General features: G+C 37.6%; 1 protein-coding gene across 1 annotated transcript; it reads left to right on the forward strand.

The window, feature by feature from the left end:
- The first annotated feature begins 18,305 nt into the window (after positions 1 to 18,305).
- On the forward strand, positions 18,306 to 18,723 carry LOC108601375 (maker186). Its single transcript, XM_033294015.1, has 2 exons — positions 18,306 to 18,328; positions 18,411 to 18,723. Exons 1-2 carry the CDS (start codon positions 18,306 to 18,308, stop codon positions 18,721 to 18,723), a joined length of 336 nt encoding a protein of 111 aa, XP_033149906.1.
- The last annotated feature ends 1,819 nt before the right edge of the window (positions 18,724 to 20,542 follow it).

Here is a 20,542-nt window from a genome sequence, read left to right on the forward strand (position 1 = left end):
TAGTGCAAATATTCTATTGCGTGTTTGTGGCTTTTGTTATTGCAATATGCATGCATCGAAAAGCAACAGCGGCGACCACCACCACTGAGCATTGACCATTGACCATATAATTCATCATGCATGTGTCCAAACTGACACGTTTGTGGCCGCTAACTGAAATAAAATTCACTTTGTGTGTGGTCGACATTTTGTTGGTTTCGTTCGCAATTTTTTTTTGGTTTGGTTTGGCTCGCTGTCGATTTTGTTGACGATAGCTTTTGATGAATTTCACACTTAAAATGCACATTAAATATTTATTGAGTGTGCGTGTGTGTGTAGCATGGGCGGCTGAAAATTAATCACAAAAATATGCGCTCAAGTGGAAATTTTTAGGTAATCATAGATACGCTGCTCGATTAGCTTAGCGCCGATACCTTGAGCTTGCTTATGGCTTCTCTCAGTTTTATGTGCTTGACTGGCATTAAAATTTAATGTATTCTTAATTTTTAAATAGGCATGGCGGGCCAAGAACTAAGAGCTATCTGCACTGCCAGCCAGCGTAGCGAGGGCGCCACTCAAAGCCGTATAAATCCAAGTTTGTGGCCGCCAGCGCGTCGCATGTGTGTGGCATCTTGACTTTAGACCTAAGTATGTATGTGTGTGTGTGTGTGTGTGTGTTTGACTGTAATTGAAGCAAAATGAAAATCTTTTATTCATGAGGCTATAAAATTGCCCAATTTTCAGGCCATTAGCAAAATTTACGCCTTTTTCTCTGCACGCAGCGCAGCGCAGCGCATCGCATAGTGAGGCCATTAAATACAGTCGCCTGCATAAGTATGCATGCCATAGCATGGCCAACCGACTGTTTAGATTTTCCAATCGCGTCTGCGTTTTTCTATATGCTTTATTTTTCAGCGCGCTGGCGACTGCAGCGCATTTAACACTTGATGCTCGTTGACTAAGCGGCGTATGCTTGATATTTATAGCCTAGCGTGACTGACAGACTCATGGACTGAGTGCCAAGGCCACCATAGTGCATAATCCTATTAGCCGCGCTCTGTTTGTATCGAAAGCAGCTTAGACATGTCAACGCTGTAATTAAAAGCAACTGAAAACATCAGCCTCAAGATCTGGCACTTGTCAGCGGCGCCAGCTGCCAACCGCCCCCATCCCCAGCACCCGCAGCAACAAAATTGCTGCCAAGTCACGCGTTCGCTGTCGGCTTTCAACAAGCGCTGCTAGGCCTACAGTCACTTCACTGCTGCTGCTCAGCGCCGCCTCGAGCAGCTCCAAATTATTATGTTAATTATGTGGTCAAGTGCGGCTCGCTGCGCGTAATTACAGTTAAGTTCCACTGAGCTGTGAGTGCGCGACAGTTCTTGTCGTTGGCATAACTACTACGCGGTAGTGCCTTTTGATTAAATAAAGTATTTTATCAACTCAACGCTTTTATTGCCACTAATATGCCAAAATCAAGCGGCATAAGTAATAATTAGTCAAACATTTTTAAGTAGAAATTATAAAGGAAAGCAAAGCGAATTTCGTTTTCTTTAATTTTTGTTAATTTTAGGGGACATCAGCATTGATTGTCAACAAGTTTAGTAGCTCGAGCAGTGATTACTAAATTAAAACACAAGCGCTTCAAAGACTTTCTCCAATACACATAAGAACGAAACTAAGCTTAATGACACTTTCAAAAAAGTTCTGTTCATTTTTGATAAAACAATATAAGAGTTAAGCTTTAAATAAAAAAGCAGCTTGGTAGTAGAATTGAGTTGCTAAGCGTTCAATTTGAAAGGCAAATAATGCAATCGAACATGTGTCTGCTGCATTTAAAGTAGATGTGCCCATAGCTGAAAACATTTAAGAGAGAATTTCTATATTTTTTCATTTATGTTAACTTTAAAATTCTGCTAGAGAGACTGACAAAACATTTTAAGGTTTAAGCTGCAAATTGAATACATTTTGCTTAGTTAGTTTTGGTAAAGCAAAAGTTAAAAGAGGAGTTTAGCTTGAAAGACAAAAATTGTTATTAAAAAATCGCTACACCAAAATAAGTTTCATTGAATACTTTAAGATTAATTGTTGTAATTGCAAACTTAATAGAGAGCGCTACGATTTTGTAAGCTTTAATTATTGCTCACTATATGCTGCATATATTTTCGAACCTGTCTGTTTACTCGTACAGCTTTCAGTCGCTCAATTTGACAATTCAATTAAATATTTTAAATATGCCTTTTTTATTAGCAGCATGATTGACAAAAATTTTATTTTGATTGCAGCTATTTATTTATGCTAAACCATAAAAGACAAGCTGTGCTTAATAGAATTAATTTATATGTAAATTTGTAACATAATTTTATAATTTTTGGCAATCAAAATCATATTAGCCATAAATTTCGACAGACTTTAGTTTTGTGCATAAATATTGTTAGATTAGCGAATGTTTACTACTGCCAAATGATAAATTGTTATTAGCAGCACATTTTCTGCTTCAAAAGCGTTAGATTAACAAATTTTCCAGCAATTGAATAGCACACTGGAGACATTGCAGCGAGTCTTTGCCAAATGAAAATATGAGCTAGGCCTTGGCACATTGCCCTGCCTAGTTGAGTGGGCATTGCATTGCAGGGTTCAATGATTCGGGCACTAAAAGGCAGCGTCAGCCATTAGCTGAGCTGAGACTGCAGTTTAATTAGGTTTGCGTTGAAATATTCAAGTTGCAACTGCTGCTGCTGTTGGCTTTAATTATCAATAGCTGCTAGTGTTGGCTACAGACACGTTGAACAACCTCAGACTAATAAATATTTATGATGGCCACACACACACACACACACACACATACTGCAGGCGAAAATGCTGTGGTCTAACCGAATTTTGCACAGCGAGCGATTGAATTTCGTGTGCATGTATTGGTGCGTGTGTGTGTGTGTGCTTTAAAAGCTGAAATTATAACCAGTTGGCAGGCCAAATACAAACCAGCATTAGAAATCAAACAATAATGGCTGACAACGAGCCACTTTCACACAGCTGCGCTGTCTATGTGTGTGACTGTGTGTGTGTGGGCATGTTCAACATGCAAACAAATGGTCACAAACACAACACGCAGAAAACAAAAAACAAAAAAAAAATTGAAAATAAAAGGCAAAAATATATTCACCGACATGCAGGCTACGTTCTACGTTCTACATGTGGCACACATAGACTAGTTCTCGTACACTCAAAACGGAAGTATATAGGGGCATTTAAATATGCAAAGGAAGTGTGCACTTAATTTGTGCCATCCTTGTTGTTTGCCTTTGTTGTTGCTGCCAGTTGTCCTCGCTTTTGTTTTTGTTTGTGTGGCCAAAAAAAAAAAAAGAGCGCGCGTTGCTGTTGTTGTTGTAAAAATGAAAAACCAAAGCGCCGATCTGACTCTGACCAGTGTGTGTGCTCGCTATATAACAGCTCAAAACACAAATCCCAACTAATGTGGGCCGAAAACTTTTGCGTGCCCATAGACCGAGGCACAAGCGCAGCTGACTCGACTCCTCGCTATGTTGACTGTTGAGTGGCGCTTTAAGTATGGGCCCATAGCAGAAGCGTATTTGGTGGTCAAAACTGTTGGCCATGGTCGCCTGCCTGCCTGCCCAGATAGCTGGCCAACTGCCATGTCCGTGCTGCTGCTGCTGCTGCTGCTGCTGAGCAAAAGTTATCAGTTGCTGCAGACCGTCCGCCTGCGCTGCCGCCTGCCACTAACCATTGCCCCAACTGACAGTTTTAATTGCCTTGAATGTTTGCAAATTTCTTATGGGAAATTGTTGTAGCGTGCGGTTGCTTGAAGCTCTGAACTGCAGACAGCCAGACGCCCAGACTTGCTGCACAGAGATCTTAAGCTTCGAGAGCATAAACTTTTGTGCTGTATTTTTCGCAATGCTATTGCAAAAGTTTTCAGATACATGCAGCAGATAAAGCGACTTACATTGGGGCTACCAATTGTTCAAGTTCTTAGTTGTTGTTGCTGCTACAGCAGCTGCATTTCGCTTGTCAAATCAATGCTAAGCAGCAAGCATTGCTTAAATGAATTCAATGTCTAAGGGACATATGCTAATGAACTGTGAATGGCTTTCTGTTCAACTTTTTGTGCTTAGCTGCTTAAGCATTAACTAGATGAGTTTTGTATGCAAACACAGACAACCGAAAAGATAATGCTTATATATAAAGTTTAGTTTAAAGTTTTTGCATTAAGCTGGCAGGCAAAAATATTAAATTTATAGCAGCACAAATTATTGCTTAATATTATGTTAAAATTCTCAATCAAATTCTTTGCAACTTTATTATTATAAAAATATATGTAAAATAGTTAGCAATTTTTGCTTAATTTTATATACAAATTAGATAATGCTTATATATAAAGTTTAGTCTAAACTTTTTGCATTAAGCTGGCAAACAAAAATATTAAATTTATAGCAGCACAAATTATATAAAAATAGTTAGTTTTTGAACTTTATAATGCACAAAATTATATAAAATATATAAAATTTCTATACAAATTCTTTGCTCGCTTAAACTTAAAGCTGTCTACCTTTACTAAATGTTAGCTAAAGTCTATTTATCATGTTGCTACCTTGCCGCAACTTGTGCTTGACTGCCCATCAGACTATCGTTGCCGCATCATCAACTTGCTAGCTGTGCAACTGGCTCTGGTTTATTGATTGCTTGATACGGGCAAAACAGCAGCAGCAGCAGCTCACAGAGCGAGCACACAGCATGTAAACAGCAGCTACTATATATATATAGTTGTGGGGTAGCTATGTTTATCGGCATCCATCAATAGTAGCTACAAGTGTCAACAGCATCAGGTAACAGTCTAGTCTTGGAATTTCTAAAATGCACAAGCATATTAGGTAGAGCAAATGTGCGCACAGTCACAAGCATAGCAACTTGCATGCATTAATTGCGTTAAAGCATGCTTTAAGTTATTACGCATACGCTGCGTGTGCCGCAAATGAAAATTAAGCTTAAAAACGTAAAAAGCGGCATACCAAATAGCAACTGACAGCGCAACGACAAGCAGCAGCAACAAGAGTAACAACAACAACAGCAGCAACATGATAAATGCCTGATCATTAGTACAGTGCCATAAATAAAACCGACAAACGGACAAGCATACGGCCCCAACTGTGAGAGGCTAAAATTCCAGCGCAAACAACGCACCTTTAGCAAGCGGCCAGCTCGCAAATATAAACAAGTAAGCAAAAGCGTCAGCACGACTATTAAATACGCTTTAAATAGTTGCATATTTATTTGTTAACTGCACATTCCAAAAGAGTTAACCGCAAGTCATTGCAACCCAAATCAGTATCAACTTTAATTCAGCTCAGTCTGTTATTCTCTTTTGTTCTCCAGCAGCTGCAGCTGTTGATAAGCGCTACTACCTTTGAATAACTGACATTAAAGCGTGGCAACAAAACAATTATTGAGCCTTTAATTGCTCAGCAAAATGTAATTAAGCCAAGCTAGCACGTACCTCAGGCTGTAAAATGCCATTCAAACTGTAAGCTGGCAAAAAAGAATTTAAACAAATTCTGTGCGGTTGCGTTCATTTGTCAAAGTGTTGCTCACACTTTTAAGCGAAACTGTTTAGAAGCTGCTTTGGGCTTTTGGCGAGTTCATTAAAATTTGTGCAAAATTCTGCGTGTGTATTCGACTGTCCATAAAATGCAGCTAAGCGCTCTTGACGCCCATTTGACAAGTGGTCCATTAAAGTCAGGCCCAGTTCGCTGCTTTGAAGCTGCAACATTTTCGCTGACATGCCACAAAATGAAAATACTCAACACATTTGTAGCAGATTTTTGGCACTGACACACACGGGCGGGCGGCTAAAACTTTTGCCACAAGTTTCAATTTATTAACCAAATAAAATGCAGATAACTGCCAGTTGTGGGCGTGGCCTGGGCTTGGGCGCGAGTTTATGGCAACTTGCAAGACATTGCTGCGAGCTTTACAAAGCTAAAACTTTTTGATAGATGCGCCCAACTTTTAGTCGAAGCGCCAAAGTGAAGCCAAAGGTAATATTTAACTATGTGCAACTCTTGATTGAGCAACACCTTGCATTACAATAGCTAGCTTTATTTATTGTTGCAGCTCTCTCTCTTTTGTTTATGGCAACGCCGCTCACGACTTTCAATGAGAACTTGACCAGCAATATGTGTGGGTATGTGAATTGGATTTTTTTCCAGCGGCTAAAGCTGCAGCTTATGTAGTTGTTTGTTTATATGTATTTTATTTTTTTTTTGTTTCAGCCACAGACTGGGCGCCAACATATTGGATTGGCTGGCCAAACAAACGCCTACAACCCCAACCAGACCAAAAGCGAGCTGTAGACAGCTGCAGGCGGCAATAATGTTAAAGGCTTTCGGCTTTCAGCGTTTGCCAAATGAAAAAAGCAGCAGCAGCAGCCACAAAAAAAATAAAAGAAGAATGTGAGCAACGCGGGGCAATCAACATTAGGCAGTAGATTGTTAGTGTTGCTAAATGAATTGTTGTTGTTGCAAGAGCTAAGCGCTTTAAAATAATAATTGTAGTACAAGAGCAAAGCAGAGAGTTAAAGTTTAAGGGATTACAGAGCAATAAATATAAGTTATTAAAGAGAGAAAGTGTAGCAAGCATAGGAAGATTGGAATAGCTTAAGCTAAAATGAGTTTGTATTAAATAATAGCGTGAATTAAGCTTTAATTAATTTGAAGTAAATGCTCTAAACAATTGTTGTAGCAAAATAAGAAGTAACAGATATAAAGTATTGAAGGCGAAGCATTTAATTAAATAAGAGTTCAGAAAGGTTCTTGTATATTTTGAATAGTTTTTAAAGCGTGTATACTTATTAAATAATAGAGTGAATTAAGCTTTAATTTATTTAAAGCAAATGCTATGACTCAACAAACTGCAGCAAAACAATTATTTTAGCAAAAAAAAAAAGTAACAGATCTAAAGAATTGAAGGCGAAGCATTAAATTAAATAAGATTTACTATAGCAAGTTCACAAAGCCTTTGTTTGTTTGTATTAAATAATACAGTAAATTAAACTTTAATCTTTCCTTTGACTTAACGAACTCAAGACAAAAAATGTTGCTAATAAATTGAAAGCATTCGCTGCTTACATTAAATTAAATATGAGCTATTAAAGTGAGTTTATAACTCTTCGATTGAAATAGTTTCTCAAGCTAATATGTGCTTTAAATGTTAAAGTGTACTTAACTCTAATCTCTGCTTTGACTTAACAAACTCAAGCGTATGCATTACTAAACTAATTATTGCTTTTAATGTTGCATTATGTTGATTAGTCTATCTGCATGCTCTGTCGCCTGCCATTTATTCTCAAACTGCAGCTCAAGTCTGCGTAAACGCGAAAAACGATTTTTTGGCGTCTCAACTTGATAGACAGCTGTCTATGTATGCAACTGCACATGTGTGTGTGTGTGTGTATGTCTGGGATAGGAATGAGCAATGAGTTGTAAAAAGTTTTTCGATTTAAGTTCATAATTACACTTGCAATGTTTGTTGCCTGTGCAGCTGAGCGAAAGCAAGATAGACAAATTGAGTACCCACTACTAGCTTTAGTACTAGACAAACTAACTACTTTCACATGCTGATTGGCAAAGTAGTTTTAATTGAAAATCTTTAGCTTACAAAAACGGCAAAAACGTTGACCCAAAAGTGTGCAAATTAAACGACTTGATGACAAAGTCAGACACTGAACTGCGAAATGCATTTGTTTGTTTAAAAGCCAACAAACATTTATTACTTTAAGCTGGCAGCATTTAACACATTTTATTTAACTGCTGATTTATTATGACTTGCTATTTATAGCTTTTATTTATTTTTAATTTTAAGTACCAGGCCTAAAATAAATCTTGTTTGCTTGAGCTAAGACCTTAAGGCATTTTGCTGTAAATAAAAATTTCGTTAATTTCTCTGCACTTCAGTTTGTCTTTATGTTTAGCTTGCAGGCGTTTGTGTGCAAAGTATTTCAATAACATATTAAATAACAGGCGTTTATATTATTTATACCTCTTTTTGACTTTGTGTGTGTGTGTGTGTGGGTTTTGCCTTTGTATTTTGAGTAGCTTTTAACAAAAGAGTCGCCGCTCTCTCTCTCACATTTAAAGCACAAATCTTGTCAACATATTAAGATAATCTGCTTTTAATCTTTTGTGCAAGGTATAATGATAAAAAATGCCTGATGTGGGGGCGATGGTGTCAATGCGACAATAAAAACCCCCAAAAGGCTGCGCAAAATCCAGAGCATACTGCTCGAATGTGCTGGCAACAAGTTTTGTTGTTTTATACGATGGCTGTAAAACCCTTTTTATAATTAGTGATGAACGTAACCCGAAGGCAGCCCAGTAAGCGATAGTCAAAACATGCACACCCAAAACGCCCGCAAACAAGACGAAGTAGGCGCAGTGCTGTCTTAACATTGAGCGACTAGGGACTGGATCTTTTGTGTGTGTGAGCGGAGAGCGACTTTTTTAGTACTTTGGAGAGCCTTGTTACTTCACTAATGAAATTCAGCACGAGAAGCTTCGCGACCCATGCCAGCGCTGCTTCTTGCTGCGCTGCTGCTGAAGAGGCAAAGGATGATTTTCATTAGCTGCTCAACAGTTGCCATTTGAGTTTTGTCTCGTCTGTCTGAAGCTTGGTCTGTGCTGCATGAGGCTTTCTGTTTTTTTGGAATGTCCACGTAAATATTTATATCGCCCTGGTGTGTGTGTGCGTTATGGAAGCAAAAAGGTGACGATGTCAGTTTTTTATTTATTTGTTAGTATTTATGTCTATTTTATTATTCTTTATATTTTTCTTTTCTATTTATATTTTCTGCATCTAATTTTGTTTTTTATCTATATTTTTCGTATCTTTTTATGTATTATTATATATATTATCTATCATATTCTTATGTCTTTTTATTTTTTTCTATATTCTTTATTATTATTCTACATAGATTGTGGATTGTTTGCTATATTGCCATTGGCTTTAATTGTTATACCTCACAGAGGCTGGCTGCGCATTCATTGTCAATTATATTCTTTTATAAGCTACCGAGTCTGCGTCAATAGGTCTCAAGTCAGGCAAGTCTGCTCTCGTGCTTTTAATTAGATCTATTTTCAATCTGTTAATTGGTTGTCGCATATATTACATTGATTTTGATATTATGTAAATGAAGATAGCGCAAAATTTATGTAGCTTTATATTTATATAGTATATCTATTTTCTTTTTTATCATTTATATCAATTATCTTTATACTTTATAATGTTAATTTTATACTATTTTTTTCATGTTTTGATTTCTTTTTTAATATTTATGTATTCATACTGCAATTTTTTTTTAGTTTCATCCCTATTGTTTTCTATGTTATATCTTTTAATATATAATCTGTTGCTTTAATTGTTTTGAGTGACGAAAATTAGGGAAAATTTAGCTTCAAACAAAAGATATGCAGTCAGTCATATTATCTTTAGTTTTAATTCTGTTTAGCTTGTTAGCTGAAATAAATTTGTTCAATTATTTAGAATGGACATTCATATGCATAATTTATAATACTTATGTACAACTCTTTATTGACTAAACAAACTAACATACTTAATTATGTACAGCACTCGATTATCTAATTAAGTATTATATATATATTTATAGATTTATGTTGTTGTTGTTGTTTTTGTTTTGGTTTTTGTTTGGGAACATTTTTCTTTGCTACAAATAAGTTTCGCTACTAAATTAATAAAAATGTTTGCAAATTATTATTATATAAGTTTTACTTATTAAAAGTGCATTAAAGTTGTGTACAATAAGCAGTTTGTTGGGCATTTAATAAGCAATAAGTTGGCTATGAATATTTAGCAAACGAATGAATTCAAATGAACTGAAAATGGAGACAGCAAAGTCACTTCTCACTTAAAAATGATTTATACTGCACTGTGACGACACTTTAAGTTACATTGATTAACAGTATTAAATTTAGCATGTCAACAATTTAAATTCTGCACTAAAAGAAGAAATTGAAACTGCAAGTCAGCCGCATTAGAAATATTTCCAAAGAGCTTAAAATAGCTTTGGCTACAAATCCTGCCTGGCATTGTATGTTATATTACTAACTTAAACACACATTTAAGGCCGCACATGTGTGCGTGTGCATGTGTTTGTGTAGTTATTCAATTTTTGGCTTGCTAGTAAGCATACGCCATGGTTGCCATGGTCAGTTAGCTACAAGTGACACGAACTAAAAGCTTTAGTGTATTTAGATTGCGGTGCTGCCACATGTAAAGTTTATTTGTGTGTTGCTGGTGCTCTGTAAATCAAATAGTTGCTTGGCTAGCTTATGGCTAGCTGCAGTTTTTGAAGTTAATCAATTAGAGGTAAGCAACAGGCGTGCAGGTAACGCCATTTGCTTGTTTACAGTTGCCAACCGGAGCGACAACGAAAAGCAACAGAGAAAGCCCAAAATGCGTCCTTTCAAAGTCCTTTAGCTGCTTTTGTCTTACGGACGAGCTGGTTTTGCCTTTGTTAGCATGAGCAGAAAGCAAACAAAAAAAAAGTTGAAAGAGCGCTAAGGTAGATGATGGGCGACAAGCATTTGAAGCATGTCACAAAAAATTGCATTTCACTTACTACGAAATACAACAAAAAAGAAAGAAAGCAAAACAAAGCAAGTCACACGCGTTCAACTCTCTCTTAACGCTCGCTGTGCCTTTTTTAGTTGCTTTTGCATACTCTGTCTATGCCGGGGTGTCAGGTTTTATTTTAGCTTTAAGCTCAAAATAACATTGAATGGCATCGTTGCTGTTGTTGTTGTTGTTGTTGCTGTTGTCAACATCTCTGCACATTTTATCGCTCATTCGCATTGCTCGCATCTGAGGCGCGCTAAACGCTTTAGGGCGTGGCGCCGGTGTAAAACAGCATGAAAACTCAGTCACAGCCAGCGCAAAAACATTTTGACACTAATTTCATTTTGTACATAGAAGAAAAGCGCAAGTTTTTTTTTTCTAGCTCAATTTTTCTTGCTTTTGTTGTTTGCAGCTGTTGTTTGTGTATTTTTTTTTGTTCGATGCGCTTTGCTGGCGTCAAAGGATTTTCCGGCAAAACAAAAAAGGTTGAAATAGAATTGTAGACAATACAGAATGGGTTTAAATGGAAAACACATTGCCATGGGCGTAGCCCAGGTGGAGGGCCACAGTCAAGTTCTAAGCGTAAAATTAAATATTTTTAACTTTTAAAGTTGAAACAAATTGTATTAAGAAGTTAAATTTGTTTGAGACAAAAGTTTATATAATTTGCGAAAAGTTGTAAAATTTTATAGATCTAGTGCAGCTTTTTATTTACTAAAATCAATATATAATTTTGTTTGCTTTATAAAACTTTTTTAAGCTCTAATCATGCTGAAAATTTAGCTATAAATTGTGCAAAATTATTATAAATATTGCTGCCCGCTCTACGCCCATGCACATTGCCATAGATTTTCAATGCTGCCAGTCCCGCAGTTTGTCTTTGAAGTTAAACATTTGCGCTCTTTTTAAAACTAAGGCTTTGCTAATTAAAATGCCACACATAAAATAACTTAAAAGCTGGTTAAAGTATCAAACGCATGTATTTAATAATTAACAAACATATTTTTCAACACGGGGAGGCCCAGCAGCAGCACTCAACAGTTTTACACCTTTAGGGAACGCTGGCGGCATTTAACGCTTCGTTTGGGGCTCGCAAAAATTAACAGCCGTTAAGCCAGCGCTGAAATATACGAGCCGGGGCAGAAATAATGTCAAATATAAACGAAGTTGAAATACGCTTTTTGCTTAAAAGACTCGCTGCGAGTAGCGCACAAAGTCGAGCAGCAAAGGCAGCGACAGAAAAAAGGGTTTCGACACTGCAAGTGACATTAAAAGGTCCTTGGAGAATTGTTGTCTACACACCAGAAAAAAAAAAGAAACAAAACTGTTGCCTAAAGAACTGAACTGTGCAACAACAAAACAACACAACAAATCGTTGCAAAGTCCCTTTGGTGTAGTTGCTTAATTTTCAATTTTAGTCAGAGAAACTATACAGCGCATAGAAATGCTGAGCAAAAAGCGTTTATATGTGTGTGTGGTGTGTGTGTGTGTGTGCACGTGGTACGCGCAATTTGCTAAAGAAAACATAAATACGAGCAATCGGTAAACATATGCCAAATGCTCTGACGATTGGATATACTCCATATAAACAACAACAACAACAATAAACAACAAGAGCAACGCTTGAATTGTAAGCGAGAAAATGAAGTCATGTGCGCACCTGTTCAATACAATTCATGTTCATTTGGTATTGTTTGCTGCGAAGCGTGTTGTTGTTCTTATTATTGCTGCTGCTGTTGTTGTTGTTGTTGTGAGCAACACAAAACGGACAACAATACGACATTTGCTGGCCAACGAATCGACAACATTGGCGGCGTGTCTATCGTCACAACATGGGTTTTGTCTCCACCTCTATCTGCATGAGATACGAGCCATACAGTTAAAACACACACACACACACACAGAGAGAGACAAATACACAGCTACAAACGCATACATGTGTATGTTAGTATGTAAACATGATTGGAAATTCGATCACAGCTGCACACGTAGCGCACATAAATCAGTCCACACTCCACTACATTTCCATGCCCCCGCACGCTCTCCCCTGCAACCAGCACCCGCTCAAGTACTTAAGTCAGGCTCTCAAGCCTGCCTCGGCACTGAGGCGAACGACAATCGCCAACACTTGGCCATTCACACCGTTGGCCATTGTAACAGTCTCTGTCCATTGTCTATATGCAATAGTTAGCATTCATCTCAAACACACACACACACACAAATTAATTTGAAGCATGCAACACACCAATTGATTGTTCCATTCAAGCTCAAAAACTACAACATTAATTAATTTTTGAACGCACATACACAATGGCATATTCTCTGATAGCTTAACTTAATTATTTGCTTCAAGCTATGTGACAGTTTAGACGAAACAATGAAGCTTTATTAAGTGTCATAACACAATTGTCTAACATATGCTCTACATATGAATGAGTTGCTCACTTCGATTTCTGAGCTAAGCTTGCCATTATGTTATATTGTATTTGCATACAAAAATTTGTTAACTCACATAGTTGCATGTTGTTGCCTGCAAAGAAACAAAAGAAATTATTTGAATGAATTTTCATAGCATACTTTTGTGCATCAATTTTGTTATACAAATTAAATTTATTGCTTTACTATTCCAAGCAATATTTTTAAGTCAAGTCAATTTTGTTATACAAATTAAATTTAGTACTTAAACATTGCCCCAGTCCAAACCACAAAGTGCAATATTTTTAATATAACAAACATGTGCCCAAATCATTTTTATTTTAGGCATAAATATTTTTGCTTTTTTTTTTGCAGCATATACAATTGACATGTTTTTTAGGACGACACTTCATTTTTATAGTCGCATAAAGTGTGTGTATGTGAATTGTTTTGTAAAATATAAAAAAACAACAACAGCAGCAGCAATGCCCAACTTTGGTTGATTATTTTGATGAGCAAAAGCGCAGAACAGTGAACACACACGACATTTATAACAGGCAAATATAGAGAGCGATATAAATACACAGCGGAGCTACCAACAATGGGGCGACACACATGTCAATGCAGAGCTACAGCTAAACAGTCTCGCATAGAGAGGGCGTCGTGGGGTTGACAAAATTGGCATATTTGCCATACAAGCGACGAGCAATTCATTCATTTGCCACAGACAAACAATCACAGTTGAAATGCTCGCAAGCAAATACACATATACACACACACACACATATACTTAAACATATATGTATTCGCATATGAATGCGCGTATTAACAAATGGCTGCTTTGCTGGCATTGCCACAAACAGCGACATATTTTCAAATCAGTGCAAAATGGTAACTTCCGCTCGTTAAGCAAGTGAAAAATTAACTCTCGTCTGTAATTTGCTTAAGCGTGGGGCAGAGTGAGCTAAAGCAAGGGTGCGTTAAGAAAGGCGGGGGTGGGGGCAGCATGCGGCTAAAACTGACAATGATGCGGCTTATGTGGCGTCGTCGCTGGTGGCGACAACAACAATAATAATGCTGGCGCCATAGTGCGCGTCTGGGCAGTAAATAAAAATAATTGCCTTCTGCTTCACTTCGTTGTCATTTTCGGCTTGCTTGCTTGCCCTACAGTGCGTATGTGTAACATAAAAGCGTCTACATTATAAGCAATCGGCTTAAAACTCACGCATGTTGTAGCAAGTAGTATATTATACTACGCAAAATACTCAGCAGGCCAGCGGCTTGAGCTGGGGTATGTAGTGCGAGCAAAGCTTAAAAAATAATATAAAAATTAATTAATTTAGTAGAATTGTATTTTAAGCAACAATTTTATTTAAAGCTAGTATTTTTTATATAGTTAAAATGCAGGGTATGTGTGAGCTTGCTGCTAGGCTATAGGCATAGCAAGTCTTGTGCCGACTTTGTAATAAATGATCACTAGCAGTTTTGCCTTATTTTATTTATTCTATGCTGTATTTTTTTCTTGTGTTCATTTCACTTTTTGTGTGTCAAATGTCCACACAATGCGTCACAAACAGCTTCCCGATTTTTACTGTTAAATGAAACACGTGCCAAGGAAGCAATTTCTCTGCAATCTATGGCGCAAACTGTGCGCTAGCCCCCGATGACGCCCGTAACCCTATCTACTACACATGAGGCTATGTTGGTCAGTTCTGCGCCATTAAAACTGGCACGAGACCTCGTGCTGAACTATGTGAACGTGTGCCTTATATATATGTCTGTGTGTGTGTGTGTGTGTGTTGGCCTGGTCTACACTTTCAATTTGGCGCGGCCGTTTCCGGCTTGGGCAGCACTTCATATTGTTTTTTTTTTTTTTTTTTGGTTCTATGTTTTGTTTTGGGCTATGCCCTGTTACCATACAAACGAAATTGCTTGGGTTCTAGGTACTAAGCTCAGTTCTGTTGGTTGCCAGCCATTTAGACTCGTTTGCTATTTAGCCGGAACCTGCGCTGTTGGCCCGTTTTTGTTGCAATAACTGTAGTTAGAGCAAAGTTCATTTCCAGCTTTGCCTTAAGCATGTTAACAGCAGTATTTTTATTAAAAAGCGACTATTTATGCTAAGCTTATGATATTAAATTCCTATAATTTTTCCAAGTGCTGTCTGATGTTGAGTTTATTACAAACTATAATTTCCCAGCATGTTGCAAGTGCATTATAATGATGCTTGTACTGCATTTACAAGTAATTTAATAAAAAACTATTTGCATAGCACACACACACATACACAGCGGCAGTTTGTGTGGTTGTGTCGTGGCAGCATTTAGTATAAAAGTTTTTCTATAAAATGGAAATATTAATTTCCGAGCAAGAAATTTGTTATTTCCGCCACGCCTGCTTCAATAACGCTGCCAAGTGCGGGCACAAGGGGCGTATGAGCAATTTTAATACGATAATAAATGAGTGCTAGCTGCAGCTGCACACACACACACACATACGTATATATTTGTAGATTATTATACTTTTATTTTGCTTGCAATAAATTTTAGGGGCAGCCAGCAACTTTTGCCTTCTGACCTTTGAAAAATGTGCAAGCCAAAAGTTTGTGCAAGAAAATTAAATTTCCAAAGAATATAACTAAGAGCTAAGCTAACTTTACTGCGCTGCGTTATATGTTTGGGGTCTACAAATTGCATAGCTCTGACGCTCAATATCTACGTCTAGGGCTATGCATAATTGCTTGAGGTGTCTGAGCAATATGCAGTTGGCAATACTGCTTAGCATAAGTGTGAATTCATTTGGTTAATTAGAGCTGAGCTGGCACAACAAGCAGTGTATGCATTTGTATGTGTGTGTGTGTGTGTGCACTTGACCAGGGCAGTCAGCTTTAGTGCCATGCGGTTGTTGCTATGCTTATGCTGTAGACAGTGTGCCTATCTAAGCTTATATAGCAGTAACCACTAGCACACTTGGCATATCAAGTAGTCGGGGCTGCTGTCAAAAGCATTAAACGTGCAACAAACTTTACTAATTTGACAACAAAAGCGTGATAAACAACTAAATTGTAAATATTTGAAAAACAACACACACAAAAAAAATCAGCAACAAGGCAAACTTTACAAATTACACACACATATACACTAATAGTAGCAATGACAGCAACAAAAAAGTTTGCCAGCCAAACAACAAGCCTCAACAACTGTAGCTCAGGAGCTAACTGAGGTGCTAGCAAACTGCGCTGATTTACATGTTACATATCTCTCTAGCTCTCGCTTGCTCTCTCACTCACGGCGCTGGTCACTAAATTAGAAGTTACTCTGCTGCTACTGCTGCTGCTGATTTTTGTGCCTGGCTGCTGCTGCCGCTTCCATTTTATCTCAATTAAAAGTTGTCCTTCAGCATGTCAGCGAGTCGAGTCCGTGTTGAGCTGGGGCCGGCCACATTGCGCGCTGCGCCACTTGAAACTTTATGTTATGCCTTATGAGCCGCAAATGGCCACAGGACACGACCAGCAACAGCCACAGCCACAGCAGCAACACAACCTACCACACCAAGCTCATAATAAAGACACATGAGCGAAGAAGCTAACTAAGCTAGTCTACAAAAAAAATACATATATATAACTGCTGAGTCAACAGCAGTAGCAGCAGCAGCCAAGGCGCGACGCTTTACCTGGCGACTAGTGCCGTTTGCAGATTTGGCCCTTGGGTGCTATGCTGGCGCTGGTGTTGGCTGGCCTCATCATTAGCATCAGCAGCAGCAGCGAGCGCAGGAAGCAGCCACATAGCCACACATACACATACACACACACCTACGCGTTTGTCTGCGGCTGCCGGCTAACAGCTTGCCCTAGCTTGAAGCTTGCACTAGCTGCAGCTTAACCACAGCCAACGGCAACAGCAGCAGCAGCACCTGAAATAGCAGCAGCTAACTTGGCGTCAGTTGCAAGCAGAGCTGAGAGTGGGTGGCTAACAATAAAACCAAATGTGTGGCTGGCCAGCGAGGTTGACTTGACTGCCAGACACTTGGCAATAAAAATATATGTGCATGGCATATACTTAATACAATTTCAATTTTCATGTTTTAAATTTGTGCTCCAGCTGATTTAGTTTGTATTAAAATCAGTTAAATATAATTTCGCACACAGTTTGTATTTTATTTATATTTTTTTATAAGCAGCACTGTTTATATTAATTGCTTTTAAATTTATTTATGCTGCTCATTCATTTAATGTCTTAGAATTATTTACTTTATAAATTAAAACTATATCTTATTAGTTTATTTATCAAGAATTTCGCACACAGTAATAAGTTTAGCTATATTTTTATATAAACAGCACTGTTTATATTAATTGCTTTTAAATTTATATTCATTGCGCTAGCTCATTTTGTTTGTATTAAAATTAGTATGCATTAAAAATGAAATTATTTGTTTAGCAATTTCTTAGAATTATTCACATTATAAATTAAAACTCTATCTTATTACTTTATTTCAAAACAATTAAAAAAATAATCATACTTAACAGTTGCTGTGTGAGCACTCACACGCTGATTTAGTTTGTATTAAAATCAGATATATATAATTTCGCACACAGTTCTAATGTTATCTACATTTTTTTTTGTATACAGAATTTTTTATATTAATTGTTTTTAAATTTTTTTCACTGCTCTAGCTCATTTAGTTTTGCACTCATTTACCAATTTCTTGGAATTATTTACATTATAAATTAAAACTATAGCCTATTACTTTATTTCACACAGTGTTCTAATTTTATCTATATATTTTTTTAGCGTTATTATAATCTGTTCATATTAATTATTTGATGCTTATCTGTTTGCAGTTTAACAAGAATTTTAGCCACGTGCTATTATTTTTGCTGGATAATATCAACAGACTGCAATTAAATAAAGCGATGCTATATAATCATATTTAACAGTTGCTGTTGTTGCATGCACAGTTCGATTGCATTGATAACTATATAAAGCCCAAGCTTAGGCAGAGTGTCGCTAATAAAGCAAAATGCAGTTTCAGTCAATATTGTTGCTGTTGCTTTGCTCTCGAGTGTTGCTGTCTGCTGCCTTCAAGGTAAGTTTTTAAATAAAACAAATGTATTTTGTTAACCTATTTTGATGTACATACTTAGCGCAAGTGGGACTATGAAATGCACAACATAGAGACATATACAAGCGATCCAAGTAAATTTATTATTGATTTTCGCACTGTGCGACTATCACGCACCGAGTCGGCGCTATCTGGCACTGTTAATTGGAAATATGTCACAGATGACACAACTATGGTAAGTGCTGCACAGCTAAAAAATAAGTAACTAATTAAATTGTTTCGCTCTAGTTTTTCATGCATTGTTACTCCTCGTACAGCGGCAGCGTTAGTGACTATCGAAAGTTGCCCTATGAAATACCAAAGACAAGCATACTCGATGGTTTCAATAAATTCTACGATGACGTCGTTATTGGTAATTTTGGAAATTGCTCGGATTTACCAAAATTTGAAAACGGCTTTACCAACCCAATGCCTCAAGGGCTGTACACGCTGGAAACTTGTGTTGCCAATGGCAATGGTTTGCCCGAAGTGCTGCCACAGGGTTTCTATAAAATACACATTGAGTTTGTGGGCGAGGTTAACTGGAAACTTATATTTTATTTCAAAATAACGCCCAAGCTGCTTGCCTAAGCAAGCAAATTAATAAATAATTTACCATATGCTGCAATTGCTGCCAATTCCATTATTTATATTAGGCTGCTCAATTTGTGGCATTGTGTGCGCGCTTTGCTGATATATTTCATATTAATAGGCTGCTTAAAAATGTTCCAAGCTGCCAACAGACTGCAGACACATTTATGTTGTGTGTCTGTGTGTGTGTGTGTGGCAAGCAAACAAAATATATATAAAGTCAACCTACACGCAATTGTTACATATGCTTGCACCTGCGTGAGTGAGTGAGTGGGTTGGGGTTGGGGCTTGTTTAGAAACAGACTAAAATGAGCCTCGTGTGCTGCTGTAATCGTTATGCCGCGCTTGATGTATTACACTGACATATGATTGTTCATTTCATGAATTTACACATGTTTACAAGCCTCAACTGCCACGTGCTGCCACCCACCAGCACCCATCCATTTTGGTTTGCTGCCCTGTTGTGTGTTGTTTATGCTGACGCAGCCGCATTTTGGGCAATATGTTGTTTGATAACATTAAAATTATTGTCGCGCTCGCTATGCACGTAACTTAAATCCGTGAAATTTTTCGCCCAAAAATATTGTCGAGCTTTGCAATAATACTAATGTTTGTTCATTTGCCACTAAAGCCGCTTAGCGTAGCGCAATTCATTGCATAAGCTTTTGTCTGTGTGTGTGTGTGTGTGTGTGTGTGCAATGCAACAAATTATGAAGTACACAAGCCTGGGCATGCTGCTTGTTTAAATTGCACAACATATTAAAGCTAAGTTGGCATAATAGTTCAAAGTCTATGAATACACTTTGATTTTAGTAAGCTAATCGCTTTACAAAGCAGCAGCAGCATCAAATCTTTCTAAACTCAATCGCTAGTTATTTATTTTTATTTCTGATTTCAAATTCTTACATTACAACTTTTATATAATTTTTGCCCAAAGTGTATATCGCTGCTTACTTTAGACTTCATTTTGCTTATTATTTAGACAAACGAAAGGCATAATAGTTCAAAGTCGCTTTATACACTTTGATTTTAGTAAAGTGTTAAGTTGATAGCCACAGCAGCATCAAATCTTTCTAACAACTTTTATATGAGTTTTGACCAAAGTGTATATCGCTGCTTACTTTAGGCTTTATATTTTTTACTTATTTAGACAAACGAAAGTCATTTTTTTGTGTTTGCGTTAAATTTGTTTTACGTGCGTTGAGCGGCTGTGCCAAATAGACATTTTTCCCAGACACACACTTACACACACTTAGAGACAAGCTGGGAAATGGCAACATTTAGCAATTTACGTGTGTAGACAAGGCCAAAAAGACAACGTGTGCTCATCAGGGCAACAAATTCTCACATCATGCTTAAATCGTTTAATCCTTTTAGTGTTAAAGCGCGAGCCAAGTGCCAACTAGAAACTGCCAAGACAACAAACGCTTCAGGCCATGTTCTTCAACCCACTGTCACTGTAGCTGTGTGGGAGTGACTCTGCCCCAACATTGTCTGTGAGATACTTGAAAGCAAAACACAGCAGCAGCAGCGCAGCCAGCATCGTGGCTGGTTGTCGCCTTTGGGCGAACTGTGTGGATTTGCGCTTTACACGCGTGTAATGTGCAAAAACTGCGTTTAATGCCGCACTAATCCCTCAACTACAATGCTGCCAATTTACGCAAGTGGCGCGCTGCTTGTGCTACTAAGGCCAAGGCATACTCTAGTGCCGCCTTTACGCCAGTTTCAGTCGCAGTCGCGCAGTTTCAGTTTCAGTTTCAGCTGTAGCTCAATGCCTGAGGCGACAGCTTTGCAGCTTTTGCCATTGGTTTCGTTTCGT

This window comes from Drosophila busckii, chromosome 3R (assembly GCF_011750605.1).
Source record: "Drosophila busckii strain San Diego stock center, stock number 13000-0081.31 chromosome 3R, ASM1175060v1, whole genome shotgun sequence".
Classification (NCBI taxonomy): domain Eukaryota; kingdom Metazoa; phylum Arthropoda; class Insecta; order Diptera; family Drosophilidae; genus Drosophila; species Drosophila busckii.